The sequence below is a fragment of the Spodoptera frugiperda genome, chromosome 8 (genome assembly GCF_023101765.2).
Source record: "Spodoptera frugiperda isolate SF20-4 chromosome 8, AGI-APGP_CSIRO_Sfru_2.0, whole genome shotgun sequence".
NCBI classification, from domain to species: Eukaryota; Metazoa; Arthropoda; class Insecta; order Lepidoptera; family Noctuidae; genus Spodoptera; species Spodoptera frugiperda.
This window is the reverse complement of record NC_064219.1, coordinates 1,334,203-1,353,682: the sequence shown is the minus strand read 5'-3', so window position 1 is coordinate 1,353,682 and position 19,480 is coordinate 1,334,203. Positions and strand designations below refer to the sequence as shown.

At 36.7% G+C, this 19,480-nt stretch overlaps 2 protein-coding genes across 4 annotated transcripts in view; one reads left to right on the top strand and one right to left on the bottom strand.

Annotated features, from left to right (window-relative positions):
• Nucleotides 1-138: 138 nt before the first annotated feature.
• Nucleotides 139-1,845, bottom strand: LOC118275852 (probable methyltransferase-like protein 15 homolog). The gene is made up of 3 exons (XM_035593956.2): nt 1,644-1,845; nt 1,326-1,564; nt 139-1,254 (listed from the first exon to the last, which is right to left on the bottom strand). Exons 1-3 carry the CDS (start codon nt 1,712-1,714, stop codon nt 224-226), a joined length of 1,341 nt encoding a protein of 446 aa, XP_035449849.2. The 5' UTR covers nt 1,715-1,845; the 3' UTR covers nt 139-223.
• Nucleotides 1,846-6,534: 4,689 nt separating this feature from the next.
• Nucleotides 6,535-19,480, top strand: part of LOC118275848 (neurexin-1) — a 179,591-nt gene continuing 166,645 nt past the window's right edge. For all 3 annotated transcript variants that reach the window (XM_050695468.1, XM_050695467.1, XM_050695466.1), the window contains exon 1: nt 6,535-6,732. The gene's annotated coding sequence lies outside the window, so the exon portion shown is untranslated. The remainder of the gene's footprint in view (nt 6,733-19,480) is intronic.

Sequence of the window (19,480 nt, the reverse complement as noted above, 5' to 3'; positions counted from 1 at the left end):
AGAATTTAAGACATAATATTGAATGTTGAATAATGACTGTTGGCTACAAAATATCACGTTTTCACGCTACTATAAATAGCAGTCGAACAGAGTGAAACCTCATGGGAATAGCTACTTACAAATAAAACAAAAGCAAAATACTTAAAAACAAATTGTATTTACAATCTACTTCACTACTCTATACAGTTTGATCAAAGCTCATCAAACAACTGATACGAAACTATCATTTGACTTTGATAGCAGCTCGGAGCCTGGCACTACGACTTCTTGGATTCCTCTCTACTTCCTCATCACTTGGTACCTCTACATGCTTGTTAATGGCTTTCCAAGGAGAATTCAGAAACTGATCTATGGTATCCTGATTCTGAACTATGCATGGATTCAAATACTTCAACGGAACTGGATTCGCCATCTCATTAATTATGTTTCCTGCTATATGCCGCTTAACTATAGTATCTTCTAATGAATGAAAGCATATTGTCACCAATTTTCCATTCATTTTCAAGTAATATTTAGCTAGCAACATTCCATAATTCATTTCATTAAGTTCATTGTTCACAAATATGCGTAGAGCTTGGAACACCTTTGTAGCGTTTGACTGCGGCCTCTGTAGTTTGTCTAACCTTTTTTCTTCTGGACAGCAAGAGTTGACAAGTTCCACTAATTCTTCAGTAGTCTCAATATTTTTGATCATGTACCGAGCTTGTATAATTGTCTGGGCTATTTTCGCTGCTTGTTTTTCTTCTCCATATATTTTAAATATTTTGTACAGCTCATGCTCATTTGCAGTCGCTAGCACTTCTCTTGCAGTTATTTGATTTGGGTCTCTGCCAGCATCCATTCTCATGTCTAAGTAACCATTTTTACTGACAGAAAACCCTCTCTCCCCTACATCTAATTGCATTGATGAACATCCAAAATCAAAGAGCATGCCATCTATTGAAGATTGCTTTATATTTTTGGCTTTTAAAAGGGCTGGGAGCTCACTGAATCTTCCTAGTAATGGTATCACTCTATTTGGGTATTCTTCAGCTAGTTTTTGAGCTTTTTCATATGCTACAGGGTCTCTGTCTAGTGTTATAAGCCTACAATCAGCAGATTCAAGAATTTTCCTTGAGTGTCCACCAGCTCCAAATGTCATATCAATAATAAGGTCATTGTCTTGAGGATTTAAGTGTTTTATGGACTCATTTAACATTACTGGTGTATGGTCTCTGTATTGTACTTGTTCTGTGGAGAGGTTTCGGGCGATAATTGCCCTGTTGAGGCGCTGAAAGTGTCTTAGAATCATTATTTATCTCTACCGAATATTTTGCTAAAGAATCCTTTATTTTCTTCCTTCAAATATTCTAGAACTTCGTTTGAGAGGATAACGTTGCACTCTTCAGTGCTCAGACCTGTAGCTGTGCTGTTGTGCGTCCGTTTGTACTTATTTCTGTAGTGGTTGTCGGCTATTTTGTTCAGAGCGTTGTACTGACGGGTGCAGAGCTCAGAATCCAAGTTCTGTCTCTCTGATGACTCAAATGCAGCCTTCACTTTATCCCTAATGAATTTTCCGAGGTCTCTGAAAAGTATTTTCTTGGTAAATAAGTAAGACAGGACAAGGATAAATCATTATTACGCATAACCTCACTTATTCTTACCTTTCGCCTTTAGTAGGATCAACGGGCCATTTAGCTATTAGTCTGGTGAATTTCTTATATTGAGTAGTCATCGCAACTTATTCAGCATATTTTATCTCAGCGCAATGTTAATTTTAATTCATTAGACACCGAAATCTAATTTTAAAAATCCCTTGGAATATAGAAGAAACCACTGACATTTGTTGACATTAAAATTTGACATAACGTGTCAGTATTGTCAGTTGTCAATGTTATATAGGAAATTGCGTTCGGAATCGTGTGTCGTCCCAACAACGGCCCAATTCAATTCCGAACGCAAGTTCCTTCCAATTTTTCTTCCAGTTTTTCAATGGATGTGTGTGCTACTGTCAAAAGTCAAGTTAGTTCCTAGTATACGGAGTTTTTATACGCAGCAAATATCTTTTGTACCTAAGGACGTCAATTATCTATTTATAGGAGAAAATATAATGTTTATGTAATTAAACTGATTGGAGCTGCCGACGACCTAACGGGATGCCAGGCTGATCGAAGTAAGAGTAGGAACCTGGTGGTTTTTAGTTCGTAAGAGACTGACTGACGCTCGCCTCACCCAAGGCGGAAGAAGTCATTAGATGATTCCCCCTTAAAAAAATAATGAATGTAGCATATTAGGTACTTTCTTCACTTTAAAAGAAACTATGACCTAGTTACAATCGAAATTTCCGGAGTAGTCAAAATCAGATTACCTATCTATAGAGACGTGGCGAATTTTCAGATACTCTGTATGTATCTGAAAAACCCCCATCTTTATCTACCTATAATGCACAGGTGTGAAAGTATCCAATAATCGTTAGAGAAATATACACCAATTCTAGTTTACTTTAAGATATTCGGTTAGAATCGAGTGAGGAAGTGTCACGTAGTAATAATACGAGTGGTTATCGGCAGTTGGCACATAATTGGAATGCCATCTGCGGCGTGCGGTTCCTTATTAGTCCACTCGAAAGGTAGGGAATTGGTAGGCGGTAGGTATACTGCTGCATTATAGATATCTACGTTCTACATATAAAACATCCAGAAATAGAGAATATAAGTAGCCTGTCTATATTTTTTAAGATTAAGTTCATAGGCCACCATAACCGCTTATTATGAGGTGGGCACGTATGCTTTTACTTGCCACCGTCGTGAGGAAGTGTCACGTAGTAAAAAGCCTGTCTAGCCTAGATGTAGTCAGTGCCGGCGTTAGGGGTAGGGACATGGGCCGATGGCCCAGGGCGCAAAGTCTATATACGCCAATAAAATGAAAAACTACTAAGTAGCATGTCTGATATTGCTTTCAAGTTATTGTGTTCATAGGCCACGGTAACCATTTTCTATCAGGGGTGTCAGTGACCCTTACGCCGGCACTGGATGTAGTGCATCTGTATGTCCATACAGCACCAGTAATAGGTAAATTACCCACAGTATGGATATAAGTTGGTACCAAAAATTCACAAATATTCCTCAAGCCCACAACTAAAACACTTTGTAGTGGATCACATAAACATTGTAAGTTCTCTGCGAGAATCATTGTACAAGCGCAATGATAAACAGCAACCGATCGCGCAACCGTAGCTCTAACCGTACAGTCAGACAAAATTAAAACAAAAATCCATCACGGAAACACTATGATGAAACACGCGATAGTTTCTCAACCAAAATAGCTCCAAATTAACAGATTATACGAAAACAAAAGGAATTCCTTAACACACATTCCCAATTTACGCCTTCCTCATACTTCATAGAAAACAATAAAAATTAAGACCGAAGCTTTACGAAAATATAATAGGAATTAGAATTAATAGGTTATAACTCACAGGCGCTTTTAATAGCCGTTGATTCGTTTTATTTTCAAATTTTAAGATGCAACACTCCGGTATGGGTTACGTATTCGGCCGTTCGTCCAGAAATAGATGATCCTACTTATGTAAAAAAACAATGTTCTTTTTGGGTTTTTGTGAAGTAAAATTATGTGTTTTGATTTTGATGTGTAGTGGTTCGTATTTATGGGTAAAAATGAGCAAAAGTTAAGTTTAATGTACTTTACGAGACTGCTGCTTGCGACTTCAATCGGGTGAAGCAGAAGTCACTGGGGAACATTAATGCGTCTTGTGAATTGCATTTGTTATGATAATGATTGACCACAGAATTTTATATTATTGCCGAGTCTAAGATCCCCTCTCTACATCTGTTAATCGATTTAAAACTTATCAAAATCTATTAAGCTTTTTATCTATGTAAAAAAACCAAAACAAACAAAGTCACTCTCATATTAACAATAGCGATGAAATAAAAACTTAACAACCATACGAAAAAAAGGCATAAAACATCATAACAACGAGGCTCATTGAAGAAAACACCGACAATTTTCTCTTACTACCTATTCACCTAAGTATATGACTCCTATACTAAATTACTCGAACTTGAGCCGACGCATTAAGGCAACGTTCCCAGTAACATGGCATTTGTCACATTTCCTGAAGTGCGCACATCATGCTATACAGAACCAGTTTAACATGGTCTGGCTTTGTATGATCTTTCGGTACAGTCATAGGTCAGTTTATACTGGGTTTTCATATCTCAATGTGTTCATTGTACATGTAATTCCTCATACAACTGTTTACTTCTAAAATGTTGTGTGTTCTCAAGGAAAAGTACGATGTACGCTAATGTGTTAACATGTAGAACAAAACTTAGTGTTTTAAGTCGACAACTTACGAAGTGCTTTGATTCTGAAGTGTGAAATGACTTGATTGGCTTTTGGAAGGATTTGTCAAATACCATTTGATGAAGTGCTTTTTAACAGACTTCAAAAGAGAAGGAGGTATATGAGTGATATGTATGTATGTATGTTTGTGTGCGATTATCTCACGATTGGCCGAACCGATTTTGATGCAGTTTTCAGAAAAGTATTTGTTACACTTACTCTTTCCAAAAGTGTTTTACTCGTAAAAGCAGTCTAAGGGACTAAACCGTTGAAAGTGGCTGGGTTCAATCTGAAATTATTTAACAACCATCTGTAAAATATTTTTGTTATTATATGAATATGACACATTAAAAAATAAAATATCTTTTGCATGATCAAAAATTATAATTTATTAATTTTTCTTTAAAACATTCATTAATTTCAAAAGCAGACTTGGGTAGTTCGACTTAGTACTTATCTGTAGGTACTTAAATTAACACCCACACAGTACTTACCGTCGTAGCGGCCCGGGGTTTAAGATGCCCGTTTCTCATGCATGAGCGTGCGGGTTTGAAACCAAGTTTTCCGAGTTATATGTACTTACTTTCTAAGATTATTTAGACACCACTGACAAACGGTGAAGGAAAATATCGTGAGGAAACCTGAGCTTATAATTTCTAATTATAAGTTTGAAATCGTCAACCCGCATTGAGCAAGCGTGGTGATTAATGTTCAAACCTTCTCCGTGTGAGAAGAGGCCTTGGTCAACAGTCGCTACATAGGTATAGGCTTTTGATGATGACTTCTTAGTTGTACCGTGACGGGACGTAGCTACGTAGTATGGCATTAAAATAATATTACTTATTATATTTAGACATTTAGAATTTAAGAAGTGTGTGGGCGAAAATTTCAGTTTGAAATCTAAAATGTAAATATTTTGTAGTTAAACAGATTTAAGTTTTACTGGAATGTATTAAAAACAGTTTACGATAGAATAGAAAGTAAGTATTTCGTAAATACATTTATGACTTATTCGAATTCAGAATTGTGAACCCAACCATTAATATTTAATACCTATGTATTCTTAAACTCTGTTTGTATTTTTAAGCTCAATGTAACTAAAATAGTTCTTGCTGAAAATTCGAACTCAAATACGACCAAAATAAGCATCACATTAAAAAAAAACTTAAGCGTAGCCTCATTTGCAACGCGACATTGACAAACTTAACGAATGTTTCAATTGTATTGCTTTTCTTTCTACTCTAAACTAAACAAAACAAAATGCACAAACACACAAACTTTATTCAATTAAAAAACAAACGTATAACCATCAAAATACGGTATAATTTCACTTTTTCTCGCGTAAGTTCATCTTGGGCTGAACTCAATATCTTATTGCACATGTGAATACGAGGCTTCGTCTGAAAATCAACATTTTTTCACGACGACTTGCTCTCTTCTACTGAAGAAAAATTACTACAAGACTGTATTTATGTGTTTGAAATACATTGCTGGTTTTCTTTGAAGTTTTAGTTTGGGTGTTAGTACGCAACCAGCAGTGTATACCGTACATTTGCAGACGTTTTGATAAGTTTTGTCTCCAGTACAAGGTAACGCTGAACGTTACAAAGTGCGAGCCTTTTGTCTAGATTAGGGGTGGATTCTACTGCTGCGTTTTGTCGACGAAAAAGTTTCAGTAAGTAACATTAATTTTGATTTAAATTTAGAAAGTTTTGTAAATGAATTATACTATACGTGCTCTATGTAAATAAATTATAATTATGTGCTTTTCGTTTCAGTTTTTCAGTGAAGTTCTTGGTACATTATTAGTACATGTACAATACCTTGTTTTTTTTTTATATTTTCAGTCTAGTATAAAGTTTAAGTCTAAGTTTTTTGGAAACATAATCTGTTTCAATTTTATAGTAATGTACAACATAGATATTTATGACACCTAAAACAAAATAAAAACTTAAACAAAACATAAATCCCAATTTAACCCAAATCGTAAATAACTTAGGTACATTAAAACTATTCAAATTATAAAACACAGGAGAATAATACAACAACTCTCAAATACTACATCACAAACGCCAACGACCTGCACAGGCGACATAACAGTTAACACCCACGCTTCACAACAAATCCCGCCGTCCGCAACAGCGGGACCGTGCACTAAGCGGAGGGCGGGCGGCGCGCGCAACCCGCCGCCATTTCTCTCTGCAGTCGTACCTCGCGCGGCCACCTCGCGACATGCAATAACCGAGTCCATTACATAAGCCCAGTCCACAAACAATCACCAACATCATCAGTGATCAGTGTTACATTACTAAATAACATTACAACTAACCAACTGAGTGACAGTGTTATTGTTATAGTGTGACAACCGACGCTTCTCGCAACCAGGTATAGTAACTTATCCGACTATGTACGGTTTTTCGTACACACGCTACGGTATAAACTATATTATTTCTATATTTACCTGATTTTTTTAGTTGTCTAGTTTTTTTGTTAGATGATTTTTGTGTTTTCATGTTATGTTTTTTATTGAATTTGTTATTTTAGTTGAGTTTTCACGATCCAATGTTTGGTTTATCGATTATTCTCAAAAACGGTGTTAGTTTTGCCGCTTTTACGGTACGGTTTGGTTGCACGTCGTGTTTTTGGTGGTTTTCGTGGAAAAATCTACGATATTGCTCGAATTCCAATGTATTCGTTGCTAATATTGTTATTTAAACATTTTGTGTTAATGAATACTGAACATTTTTGTATTAATTAATTGATCCCGCGTTTTTTTGGTAATTCCTCCCTAGATTTTGTGATTTTCATTGATTTCTATGATTATTTATTTTTATTCCTACTAACTAATGTGAATTATCGTTTCATGTATTAGGTACATTTATTTTGATAACCGTCTCCAATTATTATTTTTATCAATTTTATTTATAATTCTAATTTCTTCAGTAGATACCGAAGAAGATCCTAATCATTATTTAACAATTACTTAGCCTACTTTTTAAGTAAGGAAAAATATTATTATTAAAGGTACCTAGGTCAATTAAAGTTAGGTAGTTTCACTGTAGTTATGAACTTTTTAATTAATTCCCTTAATTAAAGTTGTAGATTAGTCATAAGTAAAGATAATCATATTCACATTTCTTCAGTCGCCGAGTAGATTTCCCAAAATAGAACCAAATTCGTTATAATAAGGTCCTGTTTATAATAATGTCAGTAATTTCTAGTAGTCTAATGACCAGATAATTAGGAGAGTTGTTTAGAAAGAAGACGCTTTTATCAAACTGAAAATGTGAATTGATCCTACTCCCTTTATTGGGCGGTCGCACTAGTTACCAATACACCAATGAGGCATTCTCGAAGTAAAATACAAGTTAGTCTAGAGATACAGAAGTGGAGTATTCCTCAACTACGAAGACTGATTTTGGTTAATTAATATTAACTAGATTTATAATTGCTCTCACATGAACCGCCTATATAAGTCAGTGGCCACTCCTGACCCAAGGCTTCTTCTCACACGGAGAAGGTTTGAACATTAATCACCATGCTTGCTCAATGCGGGTTGGCGATTTCAAATTTATAATCAGGAATTCGATTTTCTCTCGATGTTTTCTTTCACCTTTAGTCGTAATAATCTTTGAAAGTACATATAACTTGGAAAAAGTCACATTGGTACTTTGCCGTTGATATGTAGGTTTCGAACGTGCACCCTTATAATTGAGAAGCGGGCGATCTAAGCCACCGGGCCACCACGACACTGTCAATCATTAGCACTATACATATGACTGCCTCGTTGGTCAAGTGGTCGAAAGTAAAACCTGGCCAATATATTCGTTCATCATTAATTTTCACTTGAAATAGTATCCGAGACACTCTTTTTCCAATCAAACCCTACTTAATACTATAATAACAGGGAATTTAATTATAAATACTACATTTCTATCTACGGGACTGCCACTATAACTATAAAATATATGGGTAAACCAGTAAGATAGGTCGCAGTTACCCTCTGGGGGTACAACTGACCGCGAGGACATTAATGACGACAAATAATTGTGTTCGGGTCATTTAGGTCGGAGTATCGGACGGTTCAATCGCCGGACGATTCTTGGTTAAATTTATTTGCTTTAATCAAAACTATTTCTTTGTATTTACATGCAGATTTGTATTTTATAGTTGTTTAGATTTGAATATTTTGTTTGTCGTTGGTCCTTATGACACCCGCGGTAAGTGTAGGGCTAGCGATGGGAGCTGCTGACTACCTAGCGGATTACGCTTAGGGTTGACAACGGGGTGGTTTTTAGTAAGAGTGTGAGACTTCCTCTAGCCTCGCCCAAGGCGGGAGAAGACTTCAGATGATTATCCCCCTCAAAAACACCCCAACCTCAACATTTTTCAATATCATTACTACAATTTTGCTATAACGAAGGATTAAATAAAACGTACCTACGCCAAAACTGTAGTAGTAGATAAACTGTAGTAAACCCCAAATGTAGACAATACAACACAGTACGAATACAAAATCTATCACGAAAGCCCGACCACATCCCAAAATGTCAACAGAACTCATGACTAGACCAGTGAATTAGTCACAAAGGGGGGGAAAGGATGACACGAGTCACACAAGCTCTTGTAAGGCTTGATCAAGGGGGGAGGGATTATGGGATCGGAAGGGCAGTAGCATGTAACTCGTGTTACCGACTTACTTATTCACGCTGTATTACACTTACAAGGGGTATCAATTGTATTGTAGTCAGGAACTGTGCTAGTGAACGATAGTGATGTGTTTTGCATACAGAATTTGTTTGTTAGGTTAGCTAAATTTCTGGAGCTGCGGACTACCTATCGGGTTTTCTGGGGCTCCGGTTCGAAAAGCAAGCAAAGGGGTAGTTTTTAGTCAGTAAGAGTCTGATACTCCCTCTCGCCTCGCCCAAGGCGAGAGAAGCCATTGGATAATTTTCCCCCTTTAAAAAAAAAAGTTAGCTAAATTTAGCTAAAAAGGAAATAAGCAATTAACAAATTGTTTGTTTCATGTTAAAATTGTGAACATCATAATAATTATTAGTATATCTTTGGCTGAATTACCTCCGCTGCCCGCATCCAATGACTTTCAGATTGGCATTGCATTTAACGTTGTCCAATGATCCTTTTAGGTCCTCTGTTGTTTAGCTATAACCGTAAGCCATGAGAGTAGCAATAGACTTAACAAATCCATCAACTAAAATTGTAAATCTAAATTAACTAAAAATCACGGTTTACTCACACATATTAATGGAGAAAAGCTCTACTAGTTTCGAATCACAGAAGTACTCTTCATCATGAACAGCGTTCTATTAATAATACGTGAATAAAACGTGATTTTTAGTTAATTTAGTATGTCTCACGATCATTATTATAACAAGATTCTAATCTGTCTTAAAATAGCCTAGTTTTCTACAAACAAAAAATCTATTCTACGTTTTGTAAGATCAACCTTTTTACCAATTAGTACCCTTGTCCGGAGTCTCGGTAAATTATCCGACAGTCGGTAATTAATGGCAAGTCAACTAGTTGTAACATTATCCTAGAAATTTGGTCCGGACCACGGAGAGATTTGAAAAGAAATCCGTTATTCATTTTGTTGGTTTCGTTTTTAGATATCAATTTAATGGAGTAGTTAATTAGATTTAAATTGATTGATTGGTTGATTTGAGTTGAAGATTGTAAAGAACTTTAATATTTTATATACAAAAAAATATTGTAGTGAATCCTCTATGGGATCTCTTTTTTTTGTTTCTAGTCATACACCTCTCCAGCTCTATAGTTACATATGCTTTTCATAATGATATACAGAAACGTACATCACTCTTTTTAAGTTATTAGCAGTTTCTCGTTCAACGTTCATCTTCATCGTCTAAATTCCAACACCATTGTATAATAATAGAAAAACAAAATGGCATTAACATGCAACATGGACACAGAACAGACGAATCCCATGTAAATTAAATGAAGTCACAATTGGACGACAAAAAAGTCTCCGAATATTGAGGCAGGAAAGGCTAAAATAAACCTGCGGAATACATTAAGCGGGCGAGACGGTGGAAAAGTGAGCCGTCTGGGTAACCCAGACTTTGTTATCTATTGTACTAATATAACCTACGCCAAGGTCAAGCCGTAATACTGATTAAATATCAAAGGTAAAAATGTACTGGTCAATATTTGCGGTTGACGGTCGATTGTAGTACTTTTGCGGTGCCCAAAAGAGTCCATAGTTGGGATATTGTTACTGTATTAAAATTGTAGACCACACTGTAAAGATGCATTAAAGTGATTTGATTTTTCTTCTTTCTTATTATTTTTTATTTACTTCTTCTTTTTTTAGATTCTTACGGTCAGTTTCAATAATCTATTTAGGTACACATCTGTAGATTTACAGTAGAAATAATCGATCTCAAACCATCGATTAAGATTAATTCACGACAATAGTTTAATGGATTTTTAGTCAAAAATTGAAATCGATCCAGAGATTTTAGACAAAAAACGGTTATTTATTTCTGCTGTTACTTCGGATAAGAGATAGAATTTAGACATAACGCAGCATACAAAACGTGTCGTAATTATGGAAATCTACAGGCATGTTATTGAATCTAGCCGTTATAGATTTAATTCCAAGGTCATGTAAAGGGTTGTATTGTTAGTGGGGTTTAGGCGTATTGTGTTGGCTTTTGTGGGGGTTTATTAACATGAGTAACGAGTGATTTAAATGTTAGCTGTTACCATAGGCTCAGGTACAAGGTTAGGCTTAGGCTCAAGTTCACAATCAGGCTGAAACTCAGGCTAGGGCTCATTGATATAATGACAATAATGAATCCCCAACAACCCTTAAATTCCTAACCCCTAAAAGGCCGACAACGCACTTGTAAGTTGTAACGCCTCTGGTGTTTCGGGTGTCCATGGGCGGCAGCTATTGCTTACCATCAGGTGATCCGTCTGCTCGTTTACCGGCTTATATCATAAAAAATACATTTAGTAAAAGAGTCATATTTCTTAACATAGTTAGTTGACATACATAAGTTAATCATAGCTTAGTAATTTACTAAAAGATTTTTATAGTACTTAAGCCCGAATACCTACTGAAATGACACTCACATTTGTACTTGAATGTCGTTCTATCTCTGTCTTTTATAAAGAATTTGTAGTGACAGAACTATTACTGAGAGCGTCTTAAAATTGAGTGACATTATTCTATTTACTTTCTGTATTTCGTGGTTCTTGAAATAGTGTTACATTTTTAATATTTAATAGGCTTTCGTTTTCACTCAAGTCCAAGCACATTACTTAATCAATCCATTATTCTTTAACATTGTTATTTACGTAATTATAACCTTAGCACACAAACCTAATACCTAAAGGCCTTCTTAGGATTTACGTGTGCTACTAATAAAAAAATAGTGGTCAAGTTTGAGTCGAATTCACTCACGAAAGGTACCTGATAAAGGTATAGTTTTTACACAACTCTTTATTCTTACTATGTAATGTCAACGAAACAGATACAGTAAAATGTTACTTCGGGACTTTTCCACATTATCTGATTAAGATTCTGTTAGTATAACTGATAGAAAACAAATAATCCATTATCAAAATATGCGGCAGTTAAGAGAACAAGTTAATGAGATATGTTTATATTACAACTTTCGTGAGACATAGTAAATTAATTATTGTCTTTTTCGGCCGCCGCACCGCATCGTGTGACACGGAATGCTGCTTATGAATATGAGCCTCTAGCATAGCTTGGAACCAGTCGAGATTGTCGTCAAATAGTTACGTGGGTAAGCCGAAAAGACATTAATTAATTAAATGAGATACTGTGAAACATACGCAAAACTATACTTCTTATGGATGGTGTAGGGCACCTTATAACATATTTATTGTTTTATGATATACCTACCAATACTAGTAGAAGAACATAAACGTCTTCGCAACACAACTCACCCTTTCATTACAGACCCCTAAAAATGAAAATAAGCGTTTTATAAACAGTAAGGTAACCTTCATAAAAGTACTTGGTTCGTGAAATGCCATTAAAAGTAAGCCTGCGATATAGTCATAAATTACCTAGGCCCGGCTAGACCCGTAGGGTTTAATGGCTAGCATATAGTTTCTGTTTAGGTACAAAGTTTTCGTAAAAGTCTAGATTTTTTATAGGTATAATAAAGTAATCTGGGTTTTTTAATAAGCTAAAGTACTTATATACATATTTTGTTTATCGGAAAGTTATAATGTTAAGCATTTGGAATGAATCACACTAATATTGTAAATATGAAAGGATGTTTGTCCGTCAATCACGCTGAAACTACTGAACGGATTTTAATGAAATTTGGTATACCGACAGAGTATCAATTGACTTGGGTGATAGGATACATTTTATCCCACGGGAACGCAGACGAAGCCACTGGTAGAAGCTAGTTTGCTATAATTTTCGTGCTTGGTTGGTGGGTCAGGGGATCGTGGCGTGCTGGTGTTCGGTCTCTGGTAATTTGTATGTAGGTAGAGTGAGCGGGTGTTGGTGATAAATACATATTTAATTTTAACACGTGTCTGTTTTCGATCTCTCATCATTAATAATTCATTATTACATAAACTTGTTGAGTTATTTCGTCTTAAATTTTTCCTCTATTAAGTTATTTTATAAAATGTCAACGCTATTCCTCCAGGTACTGAATTCTATCGTATCGTCCCAATCGCTCAGTTTACGACATGGCTATCTGTCATCATCTATAACAATTAAACATATCAATAGATTTTCTAAACAACTTGGAAAAAAGGTGAAATAACCTGACAATAACTTGACTGCACGGTTGGCGCGGTGGCTGGGTAACCGGTTGCCGCGCAACGTGTAGCGGGTTCGATTACCGCACGGAGCAATTCTTTGTGTGATCTACAAATTGTTGTTTCGGGTCTGGGTGTCATGTGTATGTGAACTTGTATGTTTGTAAACGCACGACACAGGAGAAAATCTTAGTGTGGGGCAAAGTTTAAAAAAAAATGGCACTACATTTTAATCTATATTCCTTTGTGTACCTTACATGGTAGTTTAAATAATTCTGTCGACATACACAAAAGACCTGGCTGCCTGGACTGCGGGTTTCGCCGTACACACAGATTTCCCTAGATACTCCATCGCAATAGAACAACACTGCACTGAGGATCCGACCTGTGTGTGTGAGCAACTTTGTTACATTATTGCATTACTGTCATCTCTAATTCTTGGCGATGTACATCAAGATGCTGGAGTAAAATTGCTGTGGAGTGTCAGTCAAATGTTTTACATAGTGACTGCTTACGAGTATAATGTGCTAACTTCTGACAGTAGTTACGCCCTACGTAGGGTAGGGTATAAAATTTAGCAATTTAAGGGTTATTGGGGAATCGGGGATTGGGAAGGGGGGTAGTTGGGCCTTCGGTAACCTCACTCACACAACGAAGCACAACGCAAGTGTTGTTACACGTACGTTTTCTGCGCGGCCGTGGTATCAGTCCGATCGAGCCGGCCCATTCGTGCTGGAGCATTGCTCTCCAACATTTCATTGCCAGACCACCACAGATGGGGCCCAGTAGGGCTGATGTCCGATCCGGAGCTGCGGACAACGTTAAAGGTTACCGGGGCTCCGGCTCAAAGCAGGAGAAGGAACGGGGTGGTTTTTAGCATGTAAAAGACACTCCCTCTAGTCTCACCCAAGGCGGGAGAAGTCATTGGATGATTTTCCCCCTAAAAAAGGACTTTAACTTATCATATTTTCTGTTAGCACATTATTTGATACAGTTTTTCATGCAATCCACAAATTGTTGTGTGAAACTCTTATGATAGTCCGTTGCATCGTGGTTAGATCTTTGTCCTAAATACGTCACCACGTATCTCCAATGAACATTTGATTAAACTCTACTTATGTCGCTACAAACTCTTCAAGTTTTAATAGTACTGCTCCCCGGTGCCTAAGTTTCATTCAAGCTGCGAAGCCTGGTGAATTCATTACTGATGAACTTAGGAACTTAGTTACATTTTACTTCGAGTGCTTAGTGGGACAGTGTATCTACAGAGGAACATCTTTAGTTATAACATTGTCAATTGGAGCAGATTGGTGTGGTGGTGAAAATGCTTACGATTTTAATTCATCTATTGTTATTTAGTCTTTTTGTGTTAAGGATGTGACTTTCTGGATAGTGTTTTTCTGATTCTATGGAACAAGCATATTTTCTAGAAATGTATATAGACCTGTTGCCCGCTTCGTCCTTCGTTCGCGTAGAATAACGACTTCCGACAGAATTTGGGCTTTTGTTCTAAAATAAATGTAGCTTAAGTTACTCCTTCATACATCATCTACCTACCAATAATAGTTCCAGCAAAATCGGTCCAGCCATTTCGGAGATTAGCGGAAACAGACAAACAGACACTCCAATTTTATTTATTGGTCTAGAAAACCTTACACAATGTAGGGATCATTTTCACTGAGAGTACTAGGAGTCTAAGAAGTCAGTAATTTACTTGGAAGAAACTGATCGAAACAGACAGTTTGATAGTGACAGACTAGACACAAAGTACTGTCGAAAGGCGATAAACCCAGAAATAGGAACAAAAAGACCGAGTTATGGGACATACAGTGTCTGCGTCGCGGTTTATGGCTCTATCTATCGCTATGAATAAAGTCGTTAAATGGCGGCACGCGGTCGGACACTTTACTACCAGCAGGTCCGATAGACGTAGACGTTGGCCGGTATACATTCATATTGTAGTTTTTGGATTGGTCTAGTCATCATTTACGAATTACATAAAAATGTGCTTAAATACTCACGAAAGACAAGAAATGAATTTTTTTAAAAGTAGGTACTTCTTACGCTGATTTTTTTTCAATAAAGTAGTTTAGGCTGCTTCATAAAAAAATCTGAGACATTTTGCTCCATAACATTTATTACTTGACCAACGAGACTATAAATTAGTTAATTGATAGCTAGTTCTATAAAATGAACTTATGTGGAGATGTGGACAAATGAAAATTTTCGCTCAAAATACTCAGAAAGTATGAAAAGATCCTTTTGTTTGTACCGTCATGGAGAAGAGACGATGTCCGTAGTCCTGTGGCTTCACAAAACCGCGGGTTCAAGTTCACACTGCTTGTTCCTACTGCGGTTTCGTTAAAAGGATGATTGCTGTATTTGTGGTAGACAGGGACTCTGTTTGTTGCTTTAAAGACAGTTTCTGTAAGTAAAGTTTTTCTTTAATAACTTATGTTTCGACTGTTATTCTGTACTTCTGAAGGACGTAAGATTCTTTGCCTTTCTTTTTATGAGATATTTGACTACAAAATTCTCAGTATGGTAAATTATTCGATCCTTTGACAATATACTCGTACCATAAACGTGTGTGAATAATATGACTGTCTCTTAATATGACCCATATAACTAGAGATATCTAACGAGAAATATCACACTAATATTATAAATGTTAAAGATTGTTCGTTTGAATGTTTGTCCATCAATCACGCTGAAACGACTGAACGGATTTTGATGACAGGTCTTAAGACAGAGTATGAGCTGACTTGGATGATAGAGAACTTTTTATCCCACTGGAATGCAGGCGAAGCCGCTGGTAGAACACATAATAATATTATCTATATGCACTTCAGCTTCCACCTTTTTCTAGAACCGAAAGCCTTTCAGAGAAAATATAACATGCTATATGTATCCACATAGTTACGTTGTGTTTACGCCCACACTTATTAAGTAAGGTACTACATCAGAATTGGCTTTTAAAAGTAAACTTCGCACGAACCCTATCGTTCAGTGTTCCATCAAAATGTCTTTCATCCCACTACAATGTTTCTAATGGCCTTTTACTTATTTTGTAGCTCCGTATAATATAACTTTGATGTTAAAATGTCAGATCTCCTTTGATCTGTATCTCATAGTTTTATTTTATGAATCTGATGTGAAAGGTGGGACGTGGGAGTTGTTGGTATGGAGTCGTTTAATTTTCTTGTATATATAGGTATTTACATAAGTAAATATTGCTTTATATTTAGTTAGGGATGTGTTTGTGAAAAGTCGCGGAATTTTCCATTCCTGTATTACTTGTTTGTTTTCTTATTTATACAAGTCATAAGTGCACAAGTGCCTGCCGGACAAATGGTCTCAGGTTACCATTCCCGGGACTGGCAAAGTAATACTGGTATTTTTTCGAAAATTTCTCAGTAGTAGCACGGAGTCTGGAATTGTGTCTAGTATATGACAATAGGCTCACCCCCTTATACATAGGACTACATTGTATAACGGCGTCACGTAATGTGCATCTCTGTCTACCCCTTCGCAGATAAAAGGCGTGACGTTGCAAAACTACATTCTATCAATGAAAATTATAACAAGAAAAAATATGAGATTTTCCCCGAAACCTACATTTAACAGTAGCACTTACCAAAGAATTCAATAATAACAAAACCTAACGAGATATTGCCAAAGAAAAAAAGCGAAGAAAACTACATTATAATAATAATATTTTGAAGTGTTAGTAAAATCATAGGACGGTCGCTCGGCCGTCCTTGGCGAGAAGGTCGGCGCGCTTTCATTGGTCACTTCAAGGGCGCTAGTAGCGAGTTGTGACGAGTCTTACTACACTTTGTGTTAGGTTATTGTGACGTAGCTTCAGGTCAGGGCAGGCCAAAGAAATGTGCTTCTAATTGTACCTATACTTCGTTAGGTACGTACCTATACTTTCACTTGTGGACGTAATGTGGTCTTGAAGTGTGAACATACGTTTTTGCTTTTAGATTGTAATTCAGGGTTTGAAATTGTTCATGGTTTTTGGCAAGGGACTTATTGATTGAAACTGAAAGTTTAATACGTTTTTGACAAAATAAATATTAAGGGTAAAGCGCATAAAATTTTGCAAGCGTTCATAGGCCACGGTAAACACTTACCATCAGGTGGATCGTGTGCATTCTTGCTACCGTCGTGGTATAAAAAACATGAAGTTGTTAAATCGTAATGGAGTATTTGCTAATGTGCTATTTAATGATAATGATTAGTATTTTTTGTAGCTGGAGGGACAAGCGTCCATCAATAACGAAATCACCAGAATCATTCCTTGTCTGACCTCAAAATTAAATGTTTACACGAGAAAACAAAATACATGTAACAAACCAACAACTTGTTTGTTAGATTACGACTATAACCCTCTTCAAAAAAAGGGAACCTGGCTACAGATACCAGGAACTTTACAACTTGAAATATGTTCTTTTCTCTCCAACCTAGCTTGCCCTAATAAAGTAACCTTAATAAACGAAGTGTATTTTCAACGAGTCTACAATATATTCAGAGAGTTTCCTATAACTTGTATGGGATAATAGGCAGATGTTTTGAAAATTGTGTTACTCTAAAGGTGCGTCTACATCTGGCGATTGTGCTGCTCGCGACTGCACACGTGCATTCATGGCAATAGTTTGGTACCCCTCTTTAGCCCAGCTCATGCAAGCCTCGTAAAAGGCGAGCGCGCGGCGCACGATTTGCACGCTCTCAATTTTCGCGCTCATAGTTCCGTTTACTGGCTTAATACTTTCGAATATGTCGGACGACAATAGTGCTTTTAATATTATTGCTGCGTTAATAGCTATTATATTACGATTATGAAAAAAAGAAACAGCGGCATTTGTCGCAAAATCTTATCTTTAAAACAAAATAGAATATAGGAAGACGCGAGTCGCTAGCCGCCATGAACAAAAATGCAGACACGCAAGTCGCGGGCAGCTAACGGTTCATGAGCTGCACATTCGTCATATGTGGACGCACCCTAAGACAGTAGGTACCCTTGATGAGAACGCCGCCATAATTGTTTAGACTTGAATTGTACTTTTGATATATTTTGATTATATAATATTATTGTTCTAAACTTGGTTTGTTGTTCTTCTTTCCATCATTAGCCGTTACTCATTAGGCTTTGTTTGTTCTTGAGATGCTGAGTTAGGGAATGATGTAGATTTTGGTGTTCTTGATGTAGGCTCGAGCTGTGATTATGTAGTGAGAAATAATAATATGAAAATAACGTTCTAGTTGAATTTTACTTTGTACATTTTGTAACACGGTCTTTCTAAATCATTTTTGAAACATAACATCATGTTTCTCTTTCGCAAAGCCTTAGTTTACATTTAGTTTGAGTTTGCTTTACATTTAAAGTATTTGATACGAGGGTGCGTTCAGCGCTCTGATTGGTCGGCCCGAACAAACCAACCAATCAAAACGTCAAACTGGTTTCGTTTCGTTTTTTCGTGATCTCGTTTCGATTACCATTCACCTTTGTACAGTTCAGTCATCAGTCATCATCAGCCGAGAGACGTCCACTGCTGAACAAAGGCCTCCCCTTACACAGTTAGTAACTATAAGTTTGCTTTATGTTAAAAGTAATCTCAGAGTAAGGGAATTTATAGAATAACACCGAATTTTAACCAGTAATAGATTATTTCGAGTCCCATTATATAATCAACTTGGTAACAATCATTTACTGAAACATACTTACCACAAAAATACCAATCTCCAAAAATCCAGCCTCCATTGATTCAAGCATCTTTCGAATCCGACAACCGGACCGATCTACAAGCAACTCTTTAGGAATAATTCCGTGAATACTCCGGAGCCGCGGAATGCCCAGCGTTGGAGGAATCCGCGACTGTGGCCGTCGGCTGCAATGTGCAGTGAGCACGGAATTTGCAATAATGTCTGTTGTATACCTACTTGTGTACTTGTAGATATATGTTCGAAATGGCCTACTTGGGCTGGTTCAGTTAGTGTTGCAAAGAATTGTGGGGCTATTTAGTACTACAAGTTGAATGAATTCGGTGCTTGTATCGGAAAACGTTTTAGGTTTATTAAAGGGATATTACTTCTCCTGTATTGTAAATGTGTTTAAAACACTTAGTTTTATAGACACATCATCATACATAGTGGACTCTTACTGACTAAAATCCACCACGTTTCTACTTCTGGCTATTACGCAGCTGCAGATCAGGCATCAGCCCTATTGGGTCCCATTTGTGTCGGTCTGATGACTCTTTGAGGAACCTACTATTACCTAGTCCCTGGACAAAAATGTATCTTGTGAATCACATAAAACATTGCG